This window comes from Rhizoctonia solani, chromosome 2 (genome assembly GCF_016906535.1).
Source record: "Rhizoctonia solani chromosome 2, complete sequence".
Lineage (NCBI taxonomy): Eukaryota > Fungi > Basidiomycota > Agaricomycetes > Cantharellales > Ceratobasidiaceae > Rhizoctonia > Rhizoctonia solani.
The window spans coordinates 2619788-2642640 of NC_057371.1; the positions used below are offsets into that span (position 1 = coordinate 2619788).

Genomic DNA, 22853 nt, shown 5'->3' on the forward strand with positions numbered 1-22853 from the left:
ATAGCTCCCAAACTACTCACCTTAAAAGGTTATGAGCCCCGGTGACGCAGTCAACAACGCAAAAACTGAGAACCCTGAGAATACAACCCAGCCCCAGTCAGCTTTTAAATCAATGGCGACGTCAGAGAGCAATACATTGTACCTCAGCAAGAAAACCTTCAATATCCCGTTGCTCAAAGACAATGGATCTAACTACACAGCCTGGAAGTTTTGTCAGACAACCGTTCTTTGCCTACACGGATTACTTACCATAGCCAACGGCACGGAAAAGAAACCCAAACCACTAACGGGAGCAGACGCGTTGATTGCAAGTAAGGTTGCTGAACACCAGAAGCTGATAGATCGATGGGACAAGCGTAACAACAAAGCATTTGCGCAAATTGCAATGAATATGGACGACGGCGCGATGGCAGAAGTCATCAAGACATTGGGAGCGCATGAGGCATGGAAACGCGTGATCAAACAATGGGAAGGAAAAGGAATGCAATCCCTGTCCTTCCTATTCCAGCAGCTAATGAGTACAAAAATCAAGGAGGAAGAAGACCTTACCACAGCGTTCAATAACATACGATTGCTCACCTCAAAAATGAAGACTCTAGGCGAACCAATCAGCAATCTAATGCTAGCCCAAGTCTTAATGAACGCGTTACCTCCATCTTATGCAATCATTTCCTCTGTAGTCTCCACTTTGAACCAAGGCTCTACCATCACATCAGATATGGTTATCAAAGCCGCGTATGCCAAAGAAAAACGGCGTAAAGCAGGAGTTGGCCTCAATGCCATGTTCACGCAAGCCTCAAAGTCAAATTTGCAATCAAAATCCCAGAGTAACGCAAAGGGGAAAGGAAAGGACAAAGGTCCTCCATGCAAAAACTGTGCAAAAACAGGACATACCAAGAAAGAATGCTGGGGAAAGGGAGGCAATGCAGAAGGAACAGGACCGCATCAGAAGCAATGCGCAGCAAAGGAGGCAAAAGAGAAAGCCTCAAACGCAGCACCAAAAAGCAAATCAGCCAAGGTTGCGTTGACAAACAACGGGAACAAATCCAAACCCACTTTATACGCTCTTCCTGCAACCAACAATTGTTCATGCGCAAGCTCCTGGCTGCTTGATTCCGGCGCATCTCAACACATGACCCCAAATTGTCACTGGTTTGCTACATACCAATCGCTATCCATGCCAATAAACATTCAAGTTGGCAATGGAAACCGTATCCCAGCCATTGGCGTAGGCCGCGTTCTTGTAACACTAAAGAATTGCCAAGGTCTAGAGACCAAAGCTTACATCAAGTCAGTCCTACACGTACCCAATCTAAGTGCCAGCCTATTATTGGTCAAAGAACTAGTCAACGGCGGCACCAATGTGATGTTCAAGCACGGAGGAGCAATCCTTGTTTTGAATAAGGGACAGGGGAGAGAAGTTGGCTACGCATGTGCGTTGGGTCAGTTATATCAACTAGATGCTTGAGTAAAAAATGCCAAAATAACAACTCACATTGCCCATGTCAAACCTGATGATTGGAACAAAAAAGACAACTCCAAAGCCCTTGGATTTGCATACAGTGCCGGGACAGTTGCACAAGCAGACCTGTCAACATGGCATTGTTGCCTAGGTCACCTAAACTATGAATACGTGTTAGACATGGTGCAAAAAGGAGCTGCGGACGGAATGGACATTATTGGAAGCCGCATACCGCCTAAATCCCCTTGCCCCCCTTGCGTGAAAGGAAAACAGACTCAAAATCCATTCCCTACATTGACAAATCATGCTTCAAAACACCTTGAATTACTTCATAGCGATCTGCATGGGCCCGTAGCCATCAAAGCAATAGGTGGCTATTGATACTTCTCAGTTACCATCAACAATAAATCCCAAAAAATGTTTGTCCACTTACTGAAACATAAGAACAAATTCCCGGCACAATTCAGGGAACTAGTTGCCTTGTTAGAAAATCAGACAGGCAATTGAATAGTGTCCCTACGTACCAATGGAGGCGGCAAATACTGTTTGGACAAATTTGAAGGCTGGATGAAGACAAAAGGGATTGGACATCAGAAAACCAAAGCCAATTTGTCATTGAGTAATGGAGTTGCTGAACAAGGCATTCAAACTATGGGTGATTTCAATCAAACAATGCGGGAAGATGCCAACTTACCAGCAAAATACTGGGGCTACGCAATTCTCCACTTGGCCCTTCTCTGGAATGTCACGCCAAAAAGTTTCCTTGGAGGCAAGACCCCCAAAGAAGTTTTCTCAGGCCAAAAACCAAACGTCTCATGCCTTTGGACTTTTGGCTGTAAAGCCTGGGCTTGCGTACCCAATAACAAACAAACAAAGCTGCAACCAAAATCAATTGAGTGCACTTACCTGGGTTACGCACCAAATAGAAAAGCCCACTTACTGGTCATTTGTTCCACAGGAAAGATCTTCACGTTGCGCAACGTTGTATTTGACAAAGGAGGTGAAACCCGCCAGCGCATCATAATTGAAGACAATGACTGTCACGACTAAGCTTGGACCTATGATACAAGTAGGTTTAAAGTCCATGGCCCTATCACCAATGGACTATGAAGCAGGGTAGAGGGCCGACAAAGGGCCAAGGGGTATGGTAGGGTAGAGGGCAACTAGGCCTGGGTTATGGATTTCTTAGTAAAGTGCACTGATGGCCAACTAGGGGCCTGGGCAAGGGGTAGGAGTAAGCTTAGGATGAATTGACAAAGAGGTCAAGTCTTGCTGTTTAGTGGCAACTTGACCTGGTTTAAATACATGAGAAGAGCCACATCAAAAACAACAATACAAAGCAGTGAGTCATTTACAATTTCACATCATATATCAAATATGTCACGTGATCTTGATGAGTCATAAATATATACCAAAAAAGGAAACTGTCTCAGAAAAAAGGTAGAAAATAGTAAAAAATCATGTCATGCCAATGAAGGTCATGACATTACCCCCTCTTCAAGCTCCAACTGCATCAGGATGTTCCATGTGAAATTCTTCTATGGCTTCCTGAGCGTTACCCACATTATCTACTGGTTCCCACGAGTTGCTTCCTTTGTTGTATCCCTTCCACTTGACTAAATACCAGAGTTTCTTTGATTTGCCACGCCCTTTCCATTTGCTATCCAGGATTCTTTCAACTTCATATTCTTCCTCACCTTCTTCTGTAACAATAGGTACAGGTTGAGGAGGGTCACGTCCATGAGGGTCAGGATGGAATTTTGTCAGAAGATTAATGTGAAAGACTGGGTGTACACGCATAGTGTGAGGTAGTTGTAACTTGTATGCGTGCAATCCAATTTTTTCAATTACAGGGTAGGGGCCTAGCTTTTTATGACTGAGCTTTATTGAGGGTCTGTCTGTGGATATATTTTGATGACTCAGCCAGGCCTTGTCTCCTACTTGAATTCCATCTTTGTCCCTATGTCTTTGATCATAAAAGTACTTCATTCTTTCTTGGGATAAAGATAGGGCTGCTTTGACTTCATGGTATCCTTTTTCCAGAAATTCTGCATGTTCATCTGCGTTTGGAACTACTTTGTCTGATTTTTGACCAACTGAAAATTTTGGATTATAGCCATAACAAATTTGGAAAGGGGATTTGCCTGTGGAAGTTTGCTTTAAATTGTTTAGAGCAAACTCAGCCAATGGTAGTAATGCTACCCAATCTGATTGGCAATGATTCCCAAACATACGTATAAAGATCTCAGCTTCTCTTTGTATGCGCTCAGTCTGTCCATCTGTCTGAGGATGATACGCCATGGAATATGTTGGCTTAATGTCCAGCCTTTTATAGAGATGACAAATGAATTTGGCGTTAAATGTGGGGCCTCTATCTGAGACTGTGCTTTTGGGAAGACCGTGTAGCTTCCATACGTATGTGACAAATAGGTTGGCAATGTCAATGGCGGATGACATGGATTGGGTAGGAATGAAATGGACCATTTTTGAGAATCAATCAATCACTGTCAGGATAGCATCAAAGCCTTCTGAAACCGGTAGTCCCACAATCATATCATAAGCAATGTCTTCCCAGGGCCGTTCAGGAATTTGCAATGGTTTTAACAGGCCTACAGGTAATTGATTTGTTGGCTTGGACCTGATGCAAGTTTTGCAGTGACTGACGTAGGAATTGATGAATTTTTTCATGGATGGCCAGTAATAACTTCTTGATACAAGTTCCAATGTTCTGGCTTGTCCTGGATGCCCTGCTGCTAATGCATTGTGCCTAGATTCCGCAATGAGGTTCCTGATGATGTTGTCCTTTGGTACAAAGATTTTCCCTTGGTGCCATAGTAAGCCCTCTTTTAATTCCCAATTTATGACCTTTTCCTTGTTCTGAAGCTTGTACAAGATTTCTTTAAGATGTTTGTCCTCATAAATTGCTTTGCCAATTAGGTCATTAATTTCCTGATCCGGAGTAATGGATGAAATAAAAAGTTCCGGTCTCAGGAGAACCTGGTTCTCTACCCCCCTTCAAGGGGTACTAAATCATAGCGTCGTGAGAGGATGTCTGCCTTTTTATTCTGTGCCCCAGGTCTGTAGATGATTTGGAAATTATAGTCAACTAAGAAATTGGCCCATCTGATTTGTTGTTTATTCAGAGATTGAGACGTGGAAAAGTACTCCAAGTTCTTATGATCCGTTAAAACTTGAACTGGTAATTCCAATCCTTCCAACAAATGACGCCATTCTTTAAATGCCCTAATGACTGCTAGCAATTCTTTGTCAAAAATATTGTAGTTTTTTTTGGCAGGGGAAAGGGATTTTGATAGGTAGGCTACAGGGGCCAGTTTCCCTTCAGGATTGCGTTGGGATAATATGGCTCCTGTTGCATAGTCTGATGCGTTGCATTCTATATAGAATTGTCTTGTGGTATCAGGTTGCAAAAGTAAGGGTGCCAAAGTAAGACATTTTTTAAGACCATCAAAAGATTTTTGTTCCACTGATTCCCATTTCCATAGGCTATCTTTCTTAAGCAGATTGTACAAAGGTTGTGCCAAGTTGCCAAAATTGGGGATGAATTGTCAATAGAAGTTCACAAATCCTAAAAATTCTTGGATGTTCTTGACGTTTTTAGGTGTTGACCAGTTCATGGCATCTGTGACTTTAGATTGATCAACTTCAATGCCGGATTCCAATATAATGAACCCTAAATAATCGATCCTTTTGACGTGGAAATGACATTTTTCAATGTTACAGAATAAGTCATTCTCTTGTAACCTCCTGAGTACCTCCCAAGCATGGTTTTCATGGTCTTTCTCATTCAGGGAGAAAACTAAGATGTTGTCCAAGTAAATGATGACATAGACATCTAATAGATCCCTAAATATTTCATTCATCATGTCCTGGAACGCTGCCGGCGCGTTTGTTAGCCCAAATGGCATGACCAAGTACTCAAATAGTCCATATTTTGTTTTGAAAGCTGTTTTCCATTTGTTGCCTTCTTTGATTTGGACTAAATTATAACCTGATTTAAGATCAAATTTGCTAAAGATCTTAGCGCCTTGTAGTTTTTCAATGAGGTTTTGCAGTAAGGGCAGGGGGTACACGTTCTTTTTGGTCATACTATTTAGACGTCAATAATCCACGCACATACGCAGTTTCCCATTTTTCTTTTTGACAAATAATATGGGAGATGCCATAGGGGACTTAGATGGACAAATCAGTCCAGCCTTGAGCTGTTTCTCAATGGTTTCCTTAAGTTCCACATCTTCCCTGGGGCCTAGACTATATATGGGGCCATGCCGGGGTTTTGCGTCAGGGAGTAACTCAATAGCAATATTGTAAGGACGGTGGGGCGGCAATTTGGATGATTCTTCCTCAGAGAAGACCTTGGAAAATCCTTGATAAGGAAGTGGTATTTCTTCTACTGCCTTGAGTTCTAAGACAGCAGGTACAGACAGGCAATTATTGGAACAATATGACGAGTTGAAAACAAGTGTATGTTTCTCCCATGAGATTTGGGGATTGTGCTTTTTCAGCCATGACATTCCTAGAACTAGTTGATGATTGCCAATGTTTGAAATGTGGCATTCTAATTCTTCAGTATGACTGCCAATGGTACACTTGAAACAAGTGAAATGGGTAATTTGGCCAGAGTCAATTTCTTGGCCATCTATGACACGTAGTTTTTTTGGAATTTGATGTTGATAAGCAGGAAGTCAATATGTTTCTACTAAGCAAGGGTGGATGAAGCAGGAAGTTGCTCCGGAGTCAATCATGGCTTTTCCCTGAAAGGGTTTAGCCAAGAAGCTTGATTTTTGAGTTTTAGGAGATTCGCACGGATTTGCAGTAAACAATGCATATATTTGAGAGGAATTACATAATGAGAATATTTCAAGATTATTGTTTACATGGTGCAAATCCGCAAGCATACAGCCAAGTGCCTTACTCCTTAGTTGGCCTTGGCTTTTCCTTTTCCCAACTCCTCCTCATCAGAGACAACTTCAATCCAATTTTCTTCTTTAGGCCTTTCCCAAGACCATTCAACATTAGCCACATGTCCAGACATGGGCTTAGAGGGGCAACTGCGCGCAAAATGGCCTTTTCCGCCGCATACGTGGCATGTGAGATTTGCAAAACCTCTTCCATCAAGATCCATGGGACCTGGGCCTTTAGAATTTGAGGCTAATACAGGAGTGGGAGCAATGATGGGTTTGATTGGGGCGTGTCCTGGACATGGTCACATGACCAGTACAAGTGGTTGCATGCTGGCCCAAGCCCAAATTTGGGGGGTAGCAGGTGTAATCATGGGTTGTCAGCAGAGGAATAATAGGGCTCTATGGCTTAGTGGTCAAGCTGGTTCAATTCCGGCTAGTTCTATTTTCCTCTGTTTATGACAGGGCGGCTGCAGCAGGGCGTTCATCCTTTTTAAGAGATGGGAAAGGGATCATTGTGTCCTTTGTTTCCCTGTTCCACCTGACATTTGGCATGTTGCCAGAGGTTGTACAAACAATGGAAGTGATAGCGCCTTTCTTGGCGCAACAAGTGGTGGGATCAATCATGTACACATTATCTCCCACATTGAGACGAGTGGGAGTGGGAGTGGGACTGGAAGCAGAAATGGGGGCAGCAGAGGCAGGGGCGCGAATAGTGGAGACCAACGGATTAGACAAGCAAGTGGATTTGATATGATTTGCAATTTCTTCTGCCTTATCATAGACTTGCTGGGCTGTAGCACAACGCCATTGGAACATGGTGGAGAGCATGATGTCCTTGATGTCATTTTTAAGGCCATTGTAATACTTGTCACGCAAGGTTTCATTGCTGTAGCCCAAGGACACTGAGTATTGTTGGAATTCACGGGTATACTCCTGGACCAAAGCCTTCTGTTGCAAGTTGTTCCATTTTTGGCAATATTTCTCATTGCAATTAGTATCCACATAATGTTTGGTAATGTCGTAGACACACTTGATACCAGGGAATTTATTCCCATTTTCTCGATTTTAAACAAAGACAAACGGACAACATTTTCGATCACGTGACTTCGGCGCTTACATCCCACGCTAAGCGCCAAGCCACGTCCCCACCCGCGCTTACCTCATCAGACGTAGCCACCTCCACCTGATGACATTGCTATGACACGTCAGTGACACGTATACATGAGTAAGGCCGACTGCGGAGCGGGGTTCTTATTGGATTACATATTGGATATAATGTATTTGTAATTAGTCACTCTGTAGAATATATAAGGAGGCCAACCAACCATGGTAACACCCAGGTCGATTACCTCTTGTTGCATCCACTCAGTGTACGAGGGCCTTACAGCCCAGCAATTACTTAGTTAGTCACTTAGATAGTCTATACCGCCTTAAGCGGCTTCGTCGTTGTACTTAGATAGCTTGACACCGCCTTAAGCGGTCTTGTCGTTGTAGGATAGCTGCTTGTCGCCATAGATAGGTTTGTTGTCGCCTTACTGCGACTTTCTCATAGTACGCCGCGGCCACAAGCGCCATCCCCCTCGACGCCCTAACGGACGTCTAGGACAGGTAAATTCAGCCCAGAAAACATCAATATCCTCTAATAAGGGGACTGCTTCTCCCCTGAACACCTTCCTTTCCTTATATGGATGGACCCAGTCTTCAGCTGCACCCTCAAAGTATGATGTAACCCACAAAATTTTTTCTTTGTGGGAATGGTTTGCTCCTTTTGCCCTTATGTAAGCCTGACAAGCAATGATGAAATTTAGGGCATCTTCTTTTTTACCACTAAACTTGTTAGGCTTGGCAAACTTAAGATTGGAGCTAGAAGTTGTGGGAGCAGTTGGAGGAATGTTGGAGGTGGTGGCTGTGCCAGAAGGTAGAGGAGGTGGAGGTGGGGCCGTGGGACAAATAGTAGACATGTGGAGTAGCTGATCTTGCACAGCTTGTATGGATGAAGCGGCCCCTTGGATTTGATTAGAATAAAAGATATGTTGATTTTGCAATTGATTGCAGTGTTCTTCCAGTTCAGCCCTCAACAATGCTATTTGATTGTGTTGTGCTTCATAAGCGCCTTGTAATTGTGAAAATTCTTTTTTTAGCACAATCATATTTTGGGCAACCATATTTAACAATTCTCAATCAGACATGTGGTCAAAAGACATGGGAGAATATACATGAGGCGGCACAGCCGCAGGAGCAGGAGTATGTGTTCAAGAGGATGGGGCTGACCACCCTGATTGGATTTGAGAGGGAGTCAAATTAGTCTCTCCCATCTTGCCCAAACCAGGCATTGTCATGTGAGACTGCAAAAAACTCATAGTCCTTGTAATAATGAATGCGTCCTTTTCCGTCCTGGGTAATGTCTTGGATGGAACAATGGAAGTTGTCTAATTCCAACTCTTTTTCAACTAGTAATCTATCCTTTTCCTCAATAAGCCTTTCTTGCTCCTCAATAGTGAGGGCTAAGTTGCGATTGTGGGCTTCAAGGTTGGAGATAAGATTCTTTTGTTCTTGAATATCAGCCTTGTAGATGTTGTTGAGGCGCTTGGCAAAAGATTTGTGATGCTTGATATGGGCAATGTTTTGGAGTAGCCCGGGTTCTTCAATGCAAGCAATATGTTCTTTGAGATTGTTGATACAACCCACTAATATATGGTCAATATTGTTGAGGGTTTTTTCAAGATAGAGATAACGGGTGACAACAGAATAGGGCCAAAAGATGGCAAAAAGGATAAGGTCTAGAAAATCAAACACTAGGATGCGTTCCCAATATAAATCGGTACTCAATCAGATAGAAACAATGGATTTATAGCTCTAAATACTAACTGTTTGCGTTCCCACTAGCGTTAAACTATCCTTATATCAATATCAGCAGCTGTGTACAAGCGTGATTATCAATCAGGTTTTTAGTAAGTGGAGGTTTGGCTGACTAACAGCGTATGGCTAAAGGTGCAGACACCCTGGTATGCGGACAATTGCTGGCAAAGGGCTATCCCGTAACCTTACTGGCACTTGTATTCCTGTCTTTGATTATTACACAGGGGCTACGATGTGATGCCGTTTCAGGCTTTGGTGCTTATCTAAGCGCAGTTCTTGTTTGTCAACAAGAGTACAAGTAACAAAGACTTGACCTAGTGTCACGACTAAGCTCAGACCTATGATACAAGTAGGTTTAAAGTCCATGGCCCTATCACCAATGGACTATGAAGCGGGGTAGAGGGCCAACAAAGGGCCAAGGGGTATGGTAGGGTAGATGGCAACTAGGCCTGGGTTATGGATTTCTTAGTAAAGTGCACTGATGGCCAACTAGGGGCCTGGGCAAGGGGTAGGAGTAAGCTTAGGATGAATTGACAAAGAGGTCAAGTCTTGCTGTTTAGCGGCAACTTGACCTGGTTTAAATACATGAGAAGAGCCACATCAAAAACAACAATACAAAGCAGTGAGTCATTTACAATTTCACATCATATATCAAATATGTCACGTGATCTTGATGAGTCATAAATATATACCAAAAAAGGAAACTGTCTCAGAAAAAAGGTAGAAAATAGTAAAAAATCATGTCATGCCGATGAAGGTCATGACAATGACAATCTTGAGAATGCCAAAGAGCTCTCTGAGAAAGTGGGCAAGTCTGAGAAACCCAAAAACGTTAGAGACAAGGTCAAAGAACAAGAACCCAATGTACTCACCAGAGTAGACAACAAGCCCCTCATATCAAATGAACCACCGCCAACACATTGATCCACCCAAATTTCACATCCTCCAGCACAATATGGATCAAACGTGGGCGGATCAGCACAAATTGCAATGTCAAGCAACTGGGAATATAAGTTGGCATTTGCCGCATTAAAAATGGACAACGCACCGCAAAACTTCAAGGAGGTTATGAGTCGAGACAACTCACACCTATGGATGCAGGCAATGATTGAAGAAATCGACTCAATCACAAAACACAGGGTGTGGATGGCTGCACAACATCCATCCGGGAAGAACATTGTGGGGTGCATGTGGGTATATTTGTACAAACAAGGGCCTGACGGAGAGATTGTTTGATACAAAGCTAGACTTGTTGCAAAAGGTTACTCCCAACAACCAGGAATCAATTACAGCAAGATATCCTCACCAGTAGCTGCTTCAGATGCTTTTTGAATCCTGCTATCTTTAGTCACACTTGAGGACCTTGAACTCCTCCAGCTCAATATTAAAACGGCTTTTCTGCACGGAAATCTTGATGAAGAAATCTACATGGAACAGCCAGAAGGTTTCAAGGATGGAAACAAGAACGTTTGGCGTTTAGTGAAAGCTCTATACGGACTAAAACAAGCGGTGCAAGCGTTTTACTTACGGCTGAAAGAAGTCCTTGAAGCAATGGGTTTCACTTGATGCAAATCCAATTATGCCGTTTTTATCAAGCAGAATGATGATAGTCTGGCGATTATATTAGCACACGTAGACAACATGCTGCTAGCCAGAAAACCTCTCACCTATCTCAAAGAAGTCAAGTCGGAACTTGGCAAATTGTTTGAACTTGTTGATCTTGGTGAAGCAAAGATGTTTGTTGGTGTCAAAATTGATCAAAACCAAAACAAAGGTGTCAGAGCCGACAACTACCACAGGGTAAAGCCCAACAAGCTATTGCCTAATATAGGACTTATCAGCAAGTGGGATCTAACAATGCTCTAAGGCAATTGCCAGATGAGGGGTGGACAAGACCAATTTAAGTAAGAGTGCACTATGCTGTTAAGACAGCTGGGCAAGGGACCTTTGACAGGGACTGGTATGCTCTCAGGCAATACTCTTAAGTGTATGTCTTAGGGTAGGTAGGTGTGGATGGGGATAAGAGGTTGAGTTCTGAGGCTTAAGGCTCTCAGAACCCTCCTTATATATTCACAGAGAAGGGGAAGAGTAATTACATGTACAAACATCATAACAAAGATAAGGTCACATGACCAGAGATAAGAAAACAAGATCACATGACTAAAGGTCATGTGATGAGATTACATAATAAGCGCTCAGCGCCTAAATAGCATAAAGATGCATATATCCATAAATCTTCATGAAAATAGCGCATATATTCACTATTTCTTTGACTTAGTGGATTTTAAGGTGGTCACGCCTCTAGGGCATGACACTTCCCCCCCGTTAAGGTCCAGCTGCCTCTGGATGTTCACGGTGAAACTTAGCCAATTTTTCAGGGGCATTGGCTAAGTGGGCCTTGGGCTCCCATGTGTTATCCTCTGGTCCATACCCTTTCCATTTAACCAAGTATTTGACTTGTTGACCCACTTTCTTGGAGTCTAGGATCCTTTCAACAGTATATTCCTCTTCTCCATCAGCTGTGACAACTGGGGGGAGTGGGACTGGATCACAGTCATACTTGTCTACTGGCTTTTTGTGTAATAGGGCAATGTTGAAGACAGGATGGACTTTCATGGATTTAGGGAGATCCAGTTTATAAGAGTTCCTGCCAATTTTCTCCAAGACCTTGTAGGGCCCCAATTGCTTATGTTCTAGCTTATGGGAAGGCCTTGAAGTTTTGATGTTGGCACTACTCAAATAAACTTTATCACCAACTTCCAGCTTGGTTGCTTCCCTTCTGTTTAAATCATAGTATTGCGCATTTTGTCTTGCAGCAATTTCTAAAGCAGCTTTTGCTTCAGTTTGGATTTCTTTCAGGAAGTCTGCTAGGTCATCGGCTTGGGGGACATGGCTTTCCTTGGTATTTCCAACTGTGAAGTCTGGATTATAACCATAGCACATGTAGAAGGGAGAGTGTTTGGAGCCTGAGTGTTTCCCATTATTGTATGCAAATTCTGCAAGTGGTAGTGATGCAACCCAGTCTGTTTGTCTATAGTTGATGTAGTGGCGTAGGTAAATTTCCACAAACTGGTTTAAGCGTTCACTTTGTCCATCAACTTGTGGTCTGTATGCAGTGGAGAAATGTGGTTCTATCCCCAACCGCTTGTAGACTTGTCTCAGGAATTTTGCATTAAATTGGGGGCCTTGGTCCAAAATGGTTTTCCTGGGTAACCCATGTAACTTCCACACAAAGGATACAAAGAGGTTTGCAACATCAACAGCAGTAGCATCAGAGTGCGTTGGTATAAAATGAACCATTTTGGATAATTGGTCCACTACTGTTAATATTGCATCATATCCTTCTGAGGTGGGGAGTCCTACAATCAAGTCATACGTTATTTCCTCCCAGGGCTTATTGGGTAAATCTATGTTTTGAAGGAGACCTTCAGGAGCCCGGTTGGAGTGTTTGCTACGTATGCATGAATTGCATGCTTGGACATATTTTGTTACAGATTGTTTCATCCCTGACCAGTAGTAATCCCTTGAAAGGAGGTCTAGGGTTCTGAACTGTCCTGGGTGCCCAGTGGAAGGGTTATCATGCCTGCTTTCTAAGATGGCTTTCCTGATTTCTGGCTCATTAGGGACATAAATCCGGTCATGATAGTAGAGTAAGCCATTATCAAGTTTCCATCCTTTAACAGGTATGTCCTCTTCCAAGGATTTAAGGATTTTGTATACAGCTTTATCATCATGCAGAGCGTCCCTTATTAGATCATTAAGGTCACTATCTGTTTGAATAGCTGCAATAAAAAGCTCTGGGCTTATGAGCACAGGGGTTTCACCCCCCTCTTTAACTGCAGACTTGTGGTCTTCACGGCAAGAGAGAATATCTGCTTTTCTATTCTGTGCGCCCGGCCTATACACAATCCTATAGTTGTAATCTGCCAAAAATCCCATCCACCTTAACTGCCTTTGGTTCAGATCCCTTTTTGTCTGGAAGTACTCCAGATTTTTATGGTCTGTCAGTATTTTGACAGGGATTACTGTTCCTTCCAGCAGGTGACGCCATTCCTTTAAAGCCCTTACTACTGCTAGTAACTCTTTATCAAAGATATCATAGTTTCTTTCAGCAGGTGCTAGGGATTTTGATAGGAATGCAACCGGGTGTAATTTATCATCACTGCCCTTTTGATTAAGGACAGCGCCCGTTGCAAAATCAGAGGCGTCACACTCCAGGAAAAACTCCTTGTATGGATCGGGTTGGATTAAGACAGGGGATTCAATTAGAGCCTGTTTAAGAGCTTTAAAAGACACTTCTTGGCGTTCACCCCACTCCCAAGGTATATTCTTTTGGAGTAGTTGGTATAAGGGTTGTGCCAATTTTGAGAAGTTATGTATGAAGCGCCTATAGAAATTTATAAAGCCCAAAAACTCTTGAACCCCTTTGACAGAGCGCGGTGTTGCCCAATCAACCGCTTGAGTGATTTTCTTGGGATCTGCTTTCACTCCTTCACCATTGGCAATGACACCAAGGTAATCTACTTCAGATGCATAGAAATTACACTTCTCCAGGTTACAGTAGCATGCATTGTCTTGCAGCCTTTTCAGTACCTCTTGGAGATGTTTTGTGTGTAATTCCCTGCTTTCTGAGAATATTAGGATGTCGTCTAGATATACTACTACATAGACATCCAATATGTCCCTAAATATCTCATTCATGAAGTGCTGAAATGCAGCAGGAGCGTTGCATAACCCAAAGGGCATGACTAGGTATTCAAACAGGCCATATTTGGTTTTAAACGCAGTCTTCCATTCATCACCTTCCTTTATCCGGACCAAGTTATATCCAGATTTCAGGTCAATGGTGGAAAAGTATTTTGCGCCCCTTAGTTTCTCAATGAGAGACTGTATTAGAGGTAGAGGGTACGCATTCTTGACTGTATTTGCATTTAGGGATCTATAATCCACAACCATACGCCTTTTCCCATTTTTCTTGTTGACAAAGTGAACTGGGGAACCATATTTGGACTTGGATGGGCAAATCAATCCTTTGTCCAATTGTTCTTTAAGGAGTTTTCTAAGTTCCTCATCATCAGATGCCTTCAAGGGGTATACCATAGCCTTAACAGGTTTATCAGGATCAATTAAATCAATCCCTAAATCAAAAGGACGGTGCGGAGGCAGTTCCGTCACCTTCATGTCCTCAGAAAATACCTCCGCAAAATTGCGCAGTTCTACTGGAATACTTTCAAGTGGAGAATCCACAGTACCTCCAGTTTCCCTAGGGATGCCTTCAAGAGGTTCAATTACCTCAACACCTCCTAAGTCTTCTGGTATGCCTTCAAGGTGGTTAGAAGTCCCACCGACATTTCCCAGGATAGAATTAGAAACAGAAAGACAAGTGTTGTTACAATATTGAGAATTAAAAGTAATACGCTTATTAGGCCAGTCTATAGTAGGGTTGTGTAACTTGAGCCAGGACATTCCAAGGACTATGCTATGTTTACCTATATCAGCTACGTTACATTTCAGAACCTCTTTATGACTACCTAATTCTAAAGTAAATATACATTCTGAATCTACCAAACCAGAACTAATGTCTCTTCCATCAATCACTTTAAGGCGACGTGGTACAGACTTTTTTGTAGTAGGTATACCATATTGTTTGATCAAGTCCTTGTGTATAAAGCAAGATGATGCACCTGAATCAATCATAGCCCATCCAAAGAAGGGCTTCATTTTCTTGGTAACCTTAGGGTTGGGAACTTGTTGAACGCAAGATGCTTGAAAATATATATTTAAAGGAGATATATTATTTACAGAAAAGATTTCCAAGCTATCTAAATGTCCATTATTTCCCTCTGATACACTGTTCCCATTAGTGTTCAGAGGTCCCCATTTTCCAACTCATCCTCAGAGATATGGGCCTCATGGCCAGAGTAGGATTTTGAGGGGCATTGATTGGCATAGTGTCCCCTACCTCCACATGTTGCGCATATAATAGGTTTTTTGCCTTTTGAGGAGGCAGAGTCTAAGTCCATAGGGGAAGGACCAGAGTTGCGCGCAGAGGAGGAGGAAGCCTTGGGAGCAGGAGTGGAAGTGGCAGTGATTGGGTGGTTATCCTTCTTGATAGTTTTGAAGGTAACGTCCATGGTGGTGCCATCATTCCACTTAACAATTGGAACTGCTATCCCTTTGGCATTTTGGCCAATCTTTTGAAGAACCCCCTTCTTAGCCTTTCCATCCACAATTGCATACACCTGTTCCCCAACAGACAGTTTATCCCTGGGCGCTCCCTGGGCTGCTGCTGACATAGAGGTGCTGGATTTGCTTCCAGATTGGTTTGAAGAGGAGGATGAACCCTTGTGCTGGGCCGCAAACTGCTCTAGGCGCTGATCCACCTTAAGGGCCTTCTCTGCAAGAGTTGCAAGAGTGACTGAGGCATCTGCATGGTCATAATCTTGAACCATGAGAGTTTCCTTAATTTTGTGGGACAGGCCATCATAGAACATGTCTCTAAGAGAGGGGTCGTTGTAACCAAGACCTTGAGAATAGGTCTGGAAGTCCTTGTAATAGTCTTGGACTCCCTTGGTTTGTTTGAGGGTGCGCAGCTTGGCGCGGAAGTTCTCTGTCCTATTTTGGACATTCCAGCGTGCATTGAATTGCAGCCAGAAGGCATCCAGATTGTGGAGCCAAGAAACAGGATTCCCTTTCACAACGTCCTCTTCTAGGTAGGGCTCAAGCCACTCATGGGCCTTGCCATCCAGGCAGGAAATGATAAATGCGATTTGCTCATCCACTGTTGAGCCAGGATATGAGATCCTGAGATAATGAGAAACAGCAACCCTAAAGGAGATTGCCTTGTTTTTGTCAGACCCATCAAATTTGTCTGGCGTTGCAAGTTTGGGAGCCTTGGTAGCCAAGGCAATAGAAGAACCAGACGCAGCCGCAGTGCCTATTTTGGCAATATCAGCCCCAAGTTTAACAATGAGGGCATCAAGATTGGTGATGCTGCTGTCGTGGTTGTTGAGGGTGGCCTGTGTGGTGCCAAGATCTGTGTGATGGGCAGCCGCTTGTCCTATGACCAAGGAGAGGTTTTGATTCATAGCCAGGAGGAGGTTTTTGATCTCCTGGGCCCACGCAGGTATCTCCTGGATATTGGTGGGGACAGACAGCGCATTGGGATTGGCATGCACATAGGTAGATGGTTGGGTTGACATAGTGGAGAAAAGGGGAATGGGAAGATACTAAGTAATGTCCTTGCTAAATAAGGCAACTTCACTACTAGTTTAGGAAAGATGGGAGGCTAGATGATTGGCCCCACTAAGCTCACAGTTTATTCTTTACGCTAATCACTGTCTCAATACCTAGCGTTGAATGCTCCTTACAACTGATCAACAAGCCTTGGATGGGCGTGATACAGAGGCAGGTTTTGCACAAGCGGGTTTTTGACTGTCTGTGACGCAGAAGAAGTCGTGGCAGACTTTTGGGTGGACGTTTGCAATGCTAGCCGTGTAACAATAACCCCCTAGTGCAACAATCACCAGTTTTGACTATTATCTGGCTATGCTGGATCACTGGTTCTTGATGGGTTGTGCCAGTACTAACACCCTAGTTGTCCACAAGGGTTGGTGATGAAGAACTCAACCTAATGTCAGAGCCGACAACTACCACAGGGTAAAGCCCAACAAGCTATTGCCTAATATAGGACTTATCAGCAAGTGGGATCTAACAATGCTCTAAGGCAATTGCCAGATGAGGGGTGGACAAGACCAATTTAAGTAAGAGTGCACTATGCTGTTAAGACAGCTGGGCAAGGGACCTTTGACAGGGACTGGTATGCTCTCAGGCAATACTCTTAAGTGTATGTCTTAGGGTAGGTAGGTGTGGATGGGGATAAGAGGTTGAGTTCTGAGGCTTAAGGCTCTCAGAACCCTCCTTATATATTCACAGAGAAGGGGAAGAGTAATTACATGTACAAACATCATAACAAAGATAAGGTCACATGACCAGAGATAAGAAAACAAGATCACATGACTAAAGGTCATGTGATGAGATTACATAATAAGCGCTCAGCGCCTAAATAGCATAAAGATGCATATATCCATAAATCTTCATGAAAATAGCGCATATATTCACTATTTCTTCGACTTAGTGGATTTTAAGGTGGTCACGCCTCTAGGGCATGACAAAAGGCACGTTGAAGATATTGCAAAAACGTTACATCATAGATATACTGGCCCGCTTTGGGATGACTGATTGCAGACCGTGTGAGACACCAATGGCTGACTCACTGAATTTAACAAAGCTGGATTCACCAACTATCAATCAAACGCACTACCAGCGGCTGGTTGGTTCTCTGATGTACGCAATGATCTTGACACGTCCCAACATTGCTTTTGCCACAGGAATTCTGGCCCAACATGCCGCGAACCCAGGTGACGAACACTGGTTAGCAGGAAAACAAGTGTTACAATACCTGCAGGGAACAAAGGGAGTGGGGATAGTATACCACAGATCTGGGTCGAAAATTGTTGAGGGATACGTAGACGCGGATTTTGCAGGAGACAAAAACACGAGTCAATCAACAACTGGCTGGATGTTTCGGCTAGGTGGTGGAAGTGTCGCATGGTCTTTGAGAAAACAACCGACGATCTCGTTGTCAAGTACAGAAGCTGAGTACGTAGCAGCATTGAGTGCCGCACGTGAGCTTGTGTGGGTCCAACAATTCCTGAGTGAACTCAAATATACTCCCAGAGGAGCGACAATCCTACACACTGATAATCAATCAAGTATGGCTCTAGCACGAAACCCTTCCAATCATCAGAACACCAAACACATACGGATCAAACATCACTTTATTTGCGAAATGATTTCACTCCGTGAACTTGAATTACGATATATTCCAACCGACGAACAAATCGCCAACGTACTCACTAAGCCACTTGGTCGTTTGAAGTTCCCCGGTTTTGTTTCTGGTCTGGGTATGAAGTGATAATTTTCCATCATTCTATCTATCGGATATTGAGTGGGCGTGTTGGATTTTCAATATCTCGCATTCACGTTACATACTTATTACCTCTTACGATCGTGATGTGTTGTATATGAACGAACGCGTGTTCTCCTTTTTCCTTAGTTCTCTACGCGAACGTAGTACGAGCTAAGGTATTTTCCTCCTGTCTTCTCTCTCATATTTATTATGCTTATAGTACCTGTAGATACATTCGTATAGGTACTGTCTATATACTGAGTTCTCTACGCGAACGTAGTACGAGCTAAGATACATTCGTATAGCTCCCGAACTACTCACCTTAAAACATTGTACGTCTTTCTACAAAATGAAACCATAAATATCGCATAAGTCACAATACATATAGATACACATGAAGTCGAACACATCAGGCGCATCCATGTCGCTCGTATCTACTGTACATATAGCGCAAAGGCATCCCACAGCCCGAGAAACTTCAGTAAATAGAGTTCAAGTGTCTCAGTCCAGAAAACAAAATGCTTCGAATACAACTCGAAGTTAGAATCCCCAGTCGCTTATGATTATGTGAGCTGCCTTTTCCGCAATACCGTACATGGTGCGTTGCATATGAGTGGCGAGATGCATCGGGATCACACTTGCGTCCACCTATCATAGTGATGAATGTCAGCACAAGAAATAACAACAACAAAAGGCTGCTCTAAATCATCACATACCACTCGCAGATTACTCGTTTCATACACCTTTAGCTTCTCATCCACCGCCCCTCCAACCGACTTGTGCATCGTAGCCGCGGTTCCAATCGGGTGATGCAAAGTGTGGATGTTGCCCTTGACCCAGTTGGTGATGTCTTCGTCCGACTTGATATCTGGACTAGGGTCCTGTCGGGCAACAAGCATCGCAGCCAATGGCTCGGCCTTGGCAATCTTATCGGCAAACTTGACCGACTCGACAAGGATGCTCTGGTCTATATTGAGGACGTGGTTTTAGAAAAAGTAGTAATAGGTCGCAAGCAACACACCTACTTGCTTGGATAGGTAGTTAGGGTCGATAGCTGGAGGCAATAGGGGGTCTGAGGTATTTAGGTACTAGCCATGACGTAAGCCGATTGATTGTGTAGCGGTGGCGGATAGCAGTCGCGACTTACAATGTTTCCACGAGAGAATGGATGCTGAATGCACATGATAACCGAGATATATGTCGTATTCGGCTTTACGGAACTGGGTTCAAAGTGTCCTGATAGAGTCACACACTCAGCGCGACTCTTGGCAAAGTGCCGAATCGTGTACTTGCCTGGATGCAGAATGATTTCGACGTTGCCCATCTTCTTCCTCAGCCACAGCTCTTGGGCCTTTTACTGCTCCTTCTGAAGCAAAGTAGGCTTCTCCTTCTTCACGTCCTCCCACAATGACCTGTGCATATGCGCAATCTTGCCAGAGCTGGCAAGGGAGTAAAGGTCGATGTACGATAGCATGGAGTTCTAAGCGGTCATTGGTCCGTCATGAGTCTTTTCACTGCTCTCTCGTAAGTTCTTGTTCATCGAATGCATCAAAATCACTCTTACTATTGAGCTTCGGTAGCTGCCCTAAATGTATCGTTATACCCAAGGTTGTCATAGGTGACAAAGCCTTGCTTCACTTCGTATGTGGTCGAGACCAAAATATGGTCTTGGTAGTCCTCCCCAACCCCGGAAAGATTGACCTTTGGGGTAATCTGGTGCTTCTTCAAGACGTCGCTGTTGCCAATACCGCTGAGCTCGAGAAGCTGAGGGGTCAGAAGAGTACCTGGAAGCCGTTTGTTAGCCTTGAACACACCACCGCAACGCATGATCAACTCACCAGCCGAAAGCACAACTTGCTTTCTAGCCTTGGCAGTGAATGACGTGCCCTTGAAGTGAAAAGAGACGCCCTTGGCCGCGACATTTTTCGCAGAATGATCAAACTCGATTCTGGCGGCTTGCGCCGAGGTCAATGCGACAAGGTTGGGCCTGTGAGCGGCAGACTCGTAGGTGTCCGCTGCACAGACAGGTTCGACAAGCAGCTCGGGCTAGACATATGTATGTAGACTGACTCACCGCGACTGGAAGTGCACTGCAGAAAAACAAGCGCGTCGCAAACGTCCTAGGGCGTATTAGTTGTGAGACCCAGCAGGGAAAGCCAAAGGAAGACGGATGTAATTTCCTGCAAACAAACAGTCGCAACGCTTAGCAGACGATCACTTTTATGTCTTCACTCGTGCAATGCTATAGACCTACCGAAAGAGTGGCATAGTACCAACGCCAGATCGAGTCGCTCTCCCCATGTTCAGTTTGATGATGGCACCTTCTCTCCTCAGCAAATATGTAGAGTCCATCTCGAGCACTGACGTCATCCGCCTTCAGCTGTGGTCTATACTCACATCTGGCGTTGTACCTTTTGATGAGCGAATAATGGAGCAGAACATCTGACAAGACGATATTCAAGGGATGAGGTGATCGAGAGAGCGGGGCAGAAAGTCAGAACTGCTCGGGTCCACGCTGAGTCAGCCTCAGGGTCTCGGTGCTCGAGCTTGTTGTGAGTTCTGAACTATGATCGTCCATGCCTAGATACTCAGCACGAAATGGGCACCAGCTTTCGTCAGCATCACTATCTCGGATATACAAGTCCATAGCGTCCGAGTCAGCTCACGCATATCTATTTGGTCAGGTCTCATCATCCCGACTCGCTCAGTCATAATCACATATGCACTCTCATCGTAGCCTGTCGGAAGAACAAGAGGACCTACCCGATGACGTGCCGAGAAGGGAGGATATACTCGTCACACGACCTTCTGGTAAGCCCATAATGCCAGTCTCGTTGAAAAGAATCACAGTCACCAACAGATAGGATAGAAAGTGACATATGTTGCAGGTGATATCTCGGCGACATCGCCGCTCAAATGCGACCATCCGTGCTAACAGAAGGTACGCCCCGATCAGCCCTTAGTATTACAGGAGTACCTCTGCGCTTGTTTGTGGGTAGTCATCTTGGCTCATCCGCCATTGTACCCCAATAACACCGTGTCGCACATGCCCAGACAGCCAAAAAGTCTGGAGGATGACCGCTCCGAATACGAAAGGCCCCGTCTCGGTCCAGTACCGAGCAAAATGGCAAAACTACCAACTCTGATCATGCACGACAGTGCGTCGAGTGAAAAAGCTTTGCTGCATCGTCTACTGATATGCGGTGGTCTTGCACATAAATTCGACAACGTTTGGCGGGCTCGAGGAAAACTGCGCGAACGCTGAGTAGGAAACAGCGTTTGGGAGGGATCCAGGTACGATTGTTAGCCTATTTGTACTCCGAAACTGTCGAAACAAGCAGACATAGATGGCTGCTGTCAGGGACGTCTTCCAGCTACCTCCCGAATCTGCGGATCTTGCTGCTCCAGACTACGCGCTCAACTGTACTTTATGGGGTACTACCTTTTCCGCCTGCCGTGTGGAGATTTCTTGGGTGTTCTTTGAAAGCCGAGGCTGGTACGATTGTTAGACTGACCAATGAATATCGCGTGTTAACTGTAGCTCGCAGAACTTGTCGACATACTCAATCTGACCCAAACAGAAACGCTGCCTGCGAAAGGCAAGAGGTTTACAGCTTTGCTTGGTCGTCCTTTACCGACCATCTATCTGGAGTTGTGTTCAGCGCAAGTCCGGGCGAGGGCGTCGATCCCAATCCACCTAAAAACACTCCCAGGGAATTCAGCTCGCTACAAAGCTCGAGATCAGGTAGGAACGTCCGACGCTACAACTGTCTTGTGTTACTTACAGGTGGTTCAAGACGCATGCCCCAAGATCGCTCCAGGGGTTGTCGCGTTGTAGGTGCGGAAGGTTTGTCGAATGTGTAGAGTCGTGCTTGACCGAGTGGGTCTAGACTGGGACGCAAGTTGTATGTACACATGCGACTATATTTCATTCCTTGTTTGAATGCCTGACTCTTTTTCCACTACGCTAGGACCTTCCACTCCGCCGAATACGAATATCAAAGCTCAGCGTTGGAAGCATGATTGATTTCTTTGCCGGTCTTGGACCAAAGAAGCCTAAGACATTGTGGCCCAGGAACCATTACTCGAACGCGCTGTGTCCGGGGGTCGAGTTCGAATTCAAGGGGAAGGTATCGGTTACTCATAGAAAGCTCACGCTTAGTGAACCAAACGGAATGACTGGTGTGGGCAGCTCAAGGACTCAGGTATGTCAGTAGGTATATAGACTGCGGACAGCGGACAGTGGACGAGTCTTTAATGGCAGATGCCCTTCAGACTTGGTTGGGCTGGCTTGTTTGGTGATACAAAAGTTCATACACGTTGCTTATAATCATTGACATTAACACAGCCACAATCACCAAATTGTATATCAAGATTAAAGATCAACTCCTCAAACAGGCTCTCCAGCGAGCTTGGTGAGTTGGCAATTTACCTCGGCATTCCAGCCGCTGGTCCCATGCTCAGCGTTTATGACGATGCCCCGCGCAAAGTCGCTAGCTGGCCTTTATTATTATGTTTCAGACCATTCTTCTGCGAACACTATCCTACCCGAAAGCCCTCTCCTATTCATGTTCACCCACAGTTGTGATTCAGATGGCATAAGAGGGCCGTTTTGTGATGTAGAAATCAAGCATTGGAT

General features: G+C 44.4%; 9 protein-coding genes across 9 annotated transcripts; 3 read left to right on the plus strand and 6 right to left on the minus strand.

Annotated features, from left to right (window-relative positions):
• Window positions 1-31: 31 nt before the first annotated feature.
• RhiXN_05432 (Copia-like polyprotein/retrotransposon) lies at window positions 32-1843 on the plus strand (the record flags this gene model as incomplete). The annotated part of the gene is made up of 2 exons (XM_043325248.1): window positions 32-1433; window positions 1470-1843. 2 exons carry the CDS (start codon window positions 32-34, stop codon window positions 1841-1843), a joined length of 1776 nt encoding a protein of 591 aa, XP_043177667.1.
• Window positions 1844-2959: 1116 nt separating this feature from the next.
• On the minus strand, window positions 2960-3919 carry RhiXN_05433 (Transposon Tf2-12 polyprotein; the record flags this gene model as incomplete). Its single annotated transcript, XM_043325249.1, has 1 exon — window positions 2960-3919. One exon carries the CDS (start codon window positions 3917-3919, stop codon window positions 2960-2962), a length of 960 nt encoding a protein of 319 aa, XP_043177668.1.
• A 36-nt stretch (window positions 3920-3955) lies between these two features.
• Window positions 3956-5994, minus strand: RhiXN_05434 (Retrotransposable element Tf2 protein; the record flags this gene model as incomplete). Its single annotated transcript, XM_043325250.1, has 4 exons — window positions 3956-4411; window positions 4489-4974; window positions 5044-5569; window positions 5597-5994. The coding sequence occupies 4 exons, from the start codon at window positions 5992-5994 to the stop codon at window positions 3956-3958; spliced, it is 1866 nt and encodes a 621-aa protein (XP_043177669.1).
• An 843-nt stretch (window positions 5995-6837) lies between these two features.
• On the minus strand, window positions 6838-8345 carry RhiXN_05435 (Retrotransposon gag protein; the record flags this gene model as incomplete). The annotated part of the gene is made up of 2 exons (XM_043325251.1): window positions 6838-7365; window positions 8013-8345. 2 exons carry the CDS (start codon window positions 8343-8345, stop codon window positions 6838-6840), a joined length of 861 nt encoding a protein of 286 aa, XP_043177670.1.
• Window positions 8346-10233: 1888 nt separating this feature from the next.
• RhiXN_05436 (Retrovirus-related Pol polyprotein from transposon TNT 1-94) lies at window positions 10234-11109 on the plus strand (the record flags this gene model as incomplete). The annotated part of the gene is made up of 4 exons (XM_043325252.1): window positions 10234-10437; window positions 10491-10551; window positions 10592-10782; window positions 10840-11109. The coding sequence occupies 4 exons, from the start codon at window positions 10234-10236 to the stop codon at window positions 11107-11109; spliced, it is 726 nt and encodes a 241-aa protein (XP_043177671.1).
• A 459-nt stretch (window positions 11110-11568) lies between these two features.
• Window positions 11569-14709, minus strand: RhiXN_05437 (Transposon Tf2-7 polyprotein; the record flags this gene model as incomplete). The annotated part of the gene is made up of 1 exon (XM_043325253.1): window positions 11569-14709. The coding sequence occupies one exon, from the start codon at window positions 14707-14709 to the stop codon at window positions 11569-11571; it is 3141 nt and encodes a 1046-aa protein (XP_043177672.1).
• A 401-nt stretch (window positions 14710-15110) lies between these two features.
• RhiXN_05438 (Transposon Tf2-1 polyprotein) lies at window positions 15111-16445 on the minus strand (the record flags this gene model as incomplete). The annotated part of the gene is made up of 1 exon (XM_043325254.1): window positions 15111-16445. The coding sequence occupies one exon, from the start codon at window positions 16443-16445 to the stop codon at window positions 15111-15113; it is 1335 nt and encodes a 444-aa protein (XP_043177673.1).
• Window positions 16446-17596: 1151 nt separating this feature from the next.
• RhiXN_05439 (Retrovirus-related Pol polyprotein from transposon TNT 1-94) lies at window positions 17597-18220 on the plus strand (the record flags this gene model as incomplete). Its single annotated transcript, XM_043325255.1, has 1 exon — window positions 17597-18220. One exon carries the CDS (start codon window positions 17597-17599, stop codon window positions 18218-18220), a length of 624 nt encoding a protein of 207 aa, XP_043177674.1.
• Window positions 18221-18754: 534 nt separating this feature from the next.
• On the minus strand, window positions 18755-20566 carry RhiXN_05440 (GMC oxidoreductase; the record flags this gene model as incomplete). Its single annotated transcript, XM_043325256.1, has 9 exons — window positions 18755-18862; window positions 18931-19181; window positions 19236-19302; window positions 19362-19434; window positions 19573-19653; window positions 19779-19998; window positions 20053-20229; window positions 20285-20334; window positions 20469-20566. 9 exons carry the CDS (start codon window positions 20564-20566, stop codon window positions 18755-18757), a joined length of 1125 nt encoding a protein of 374 aa, XP_043177675.1.
• Between the last annotated feature and the right edge of the window lie 2287 nt (window positions 20567-22853).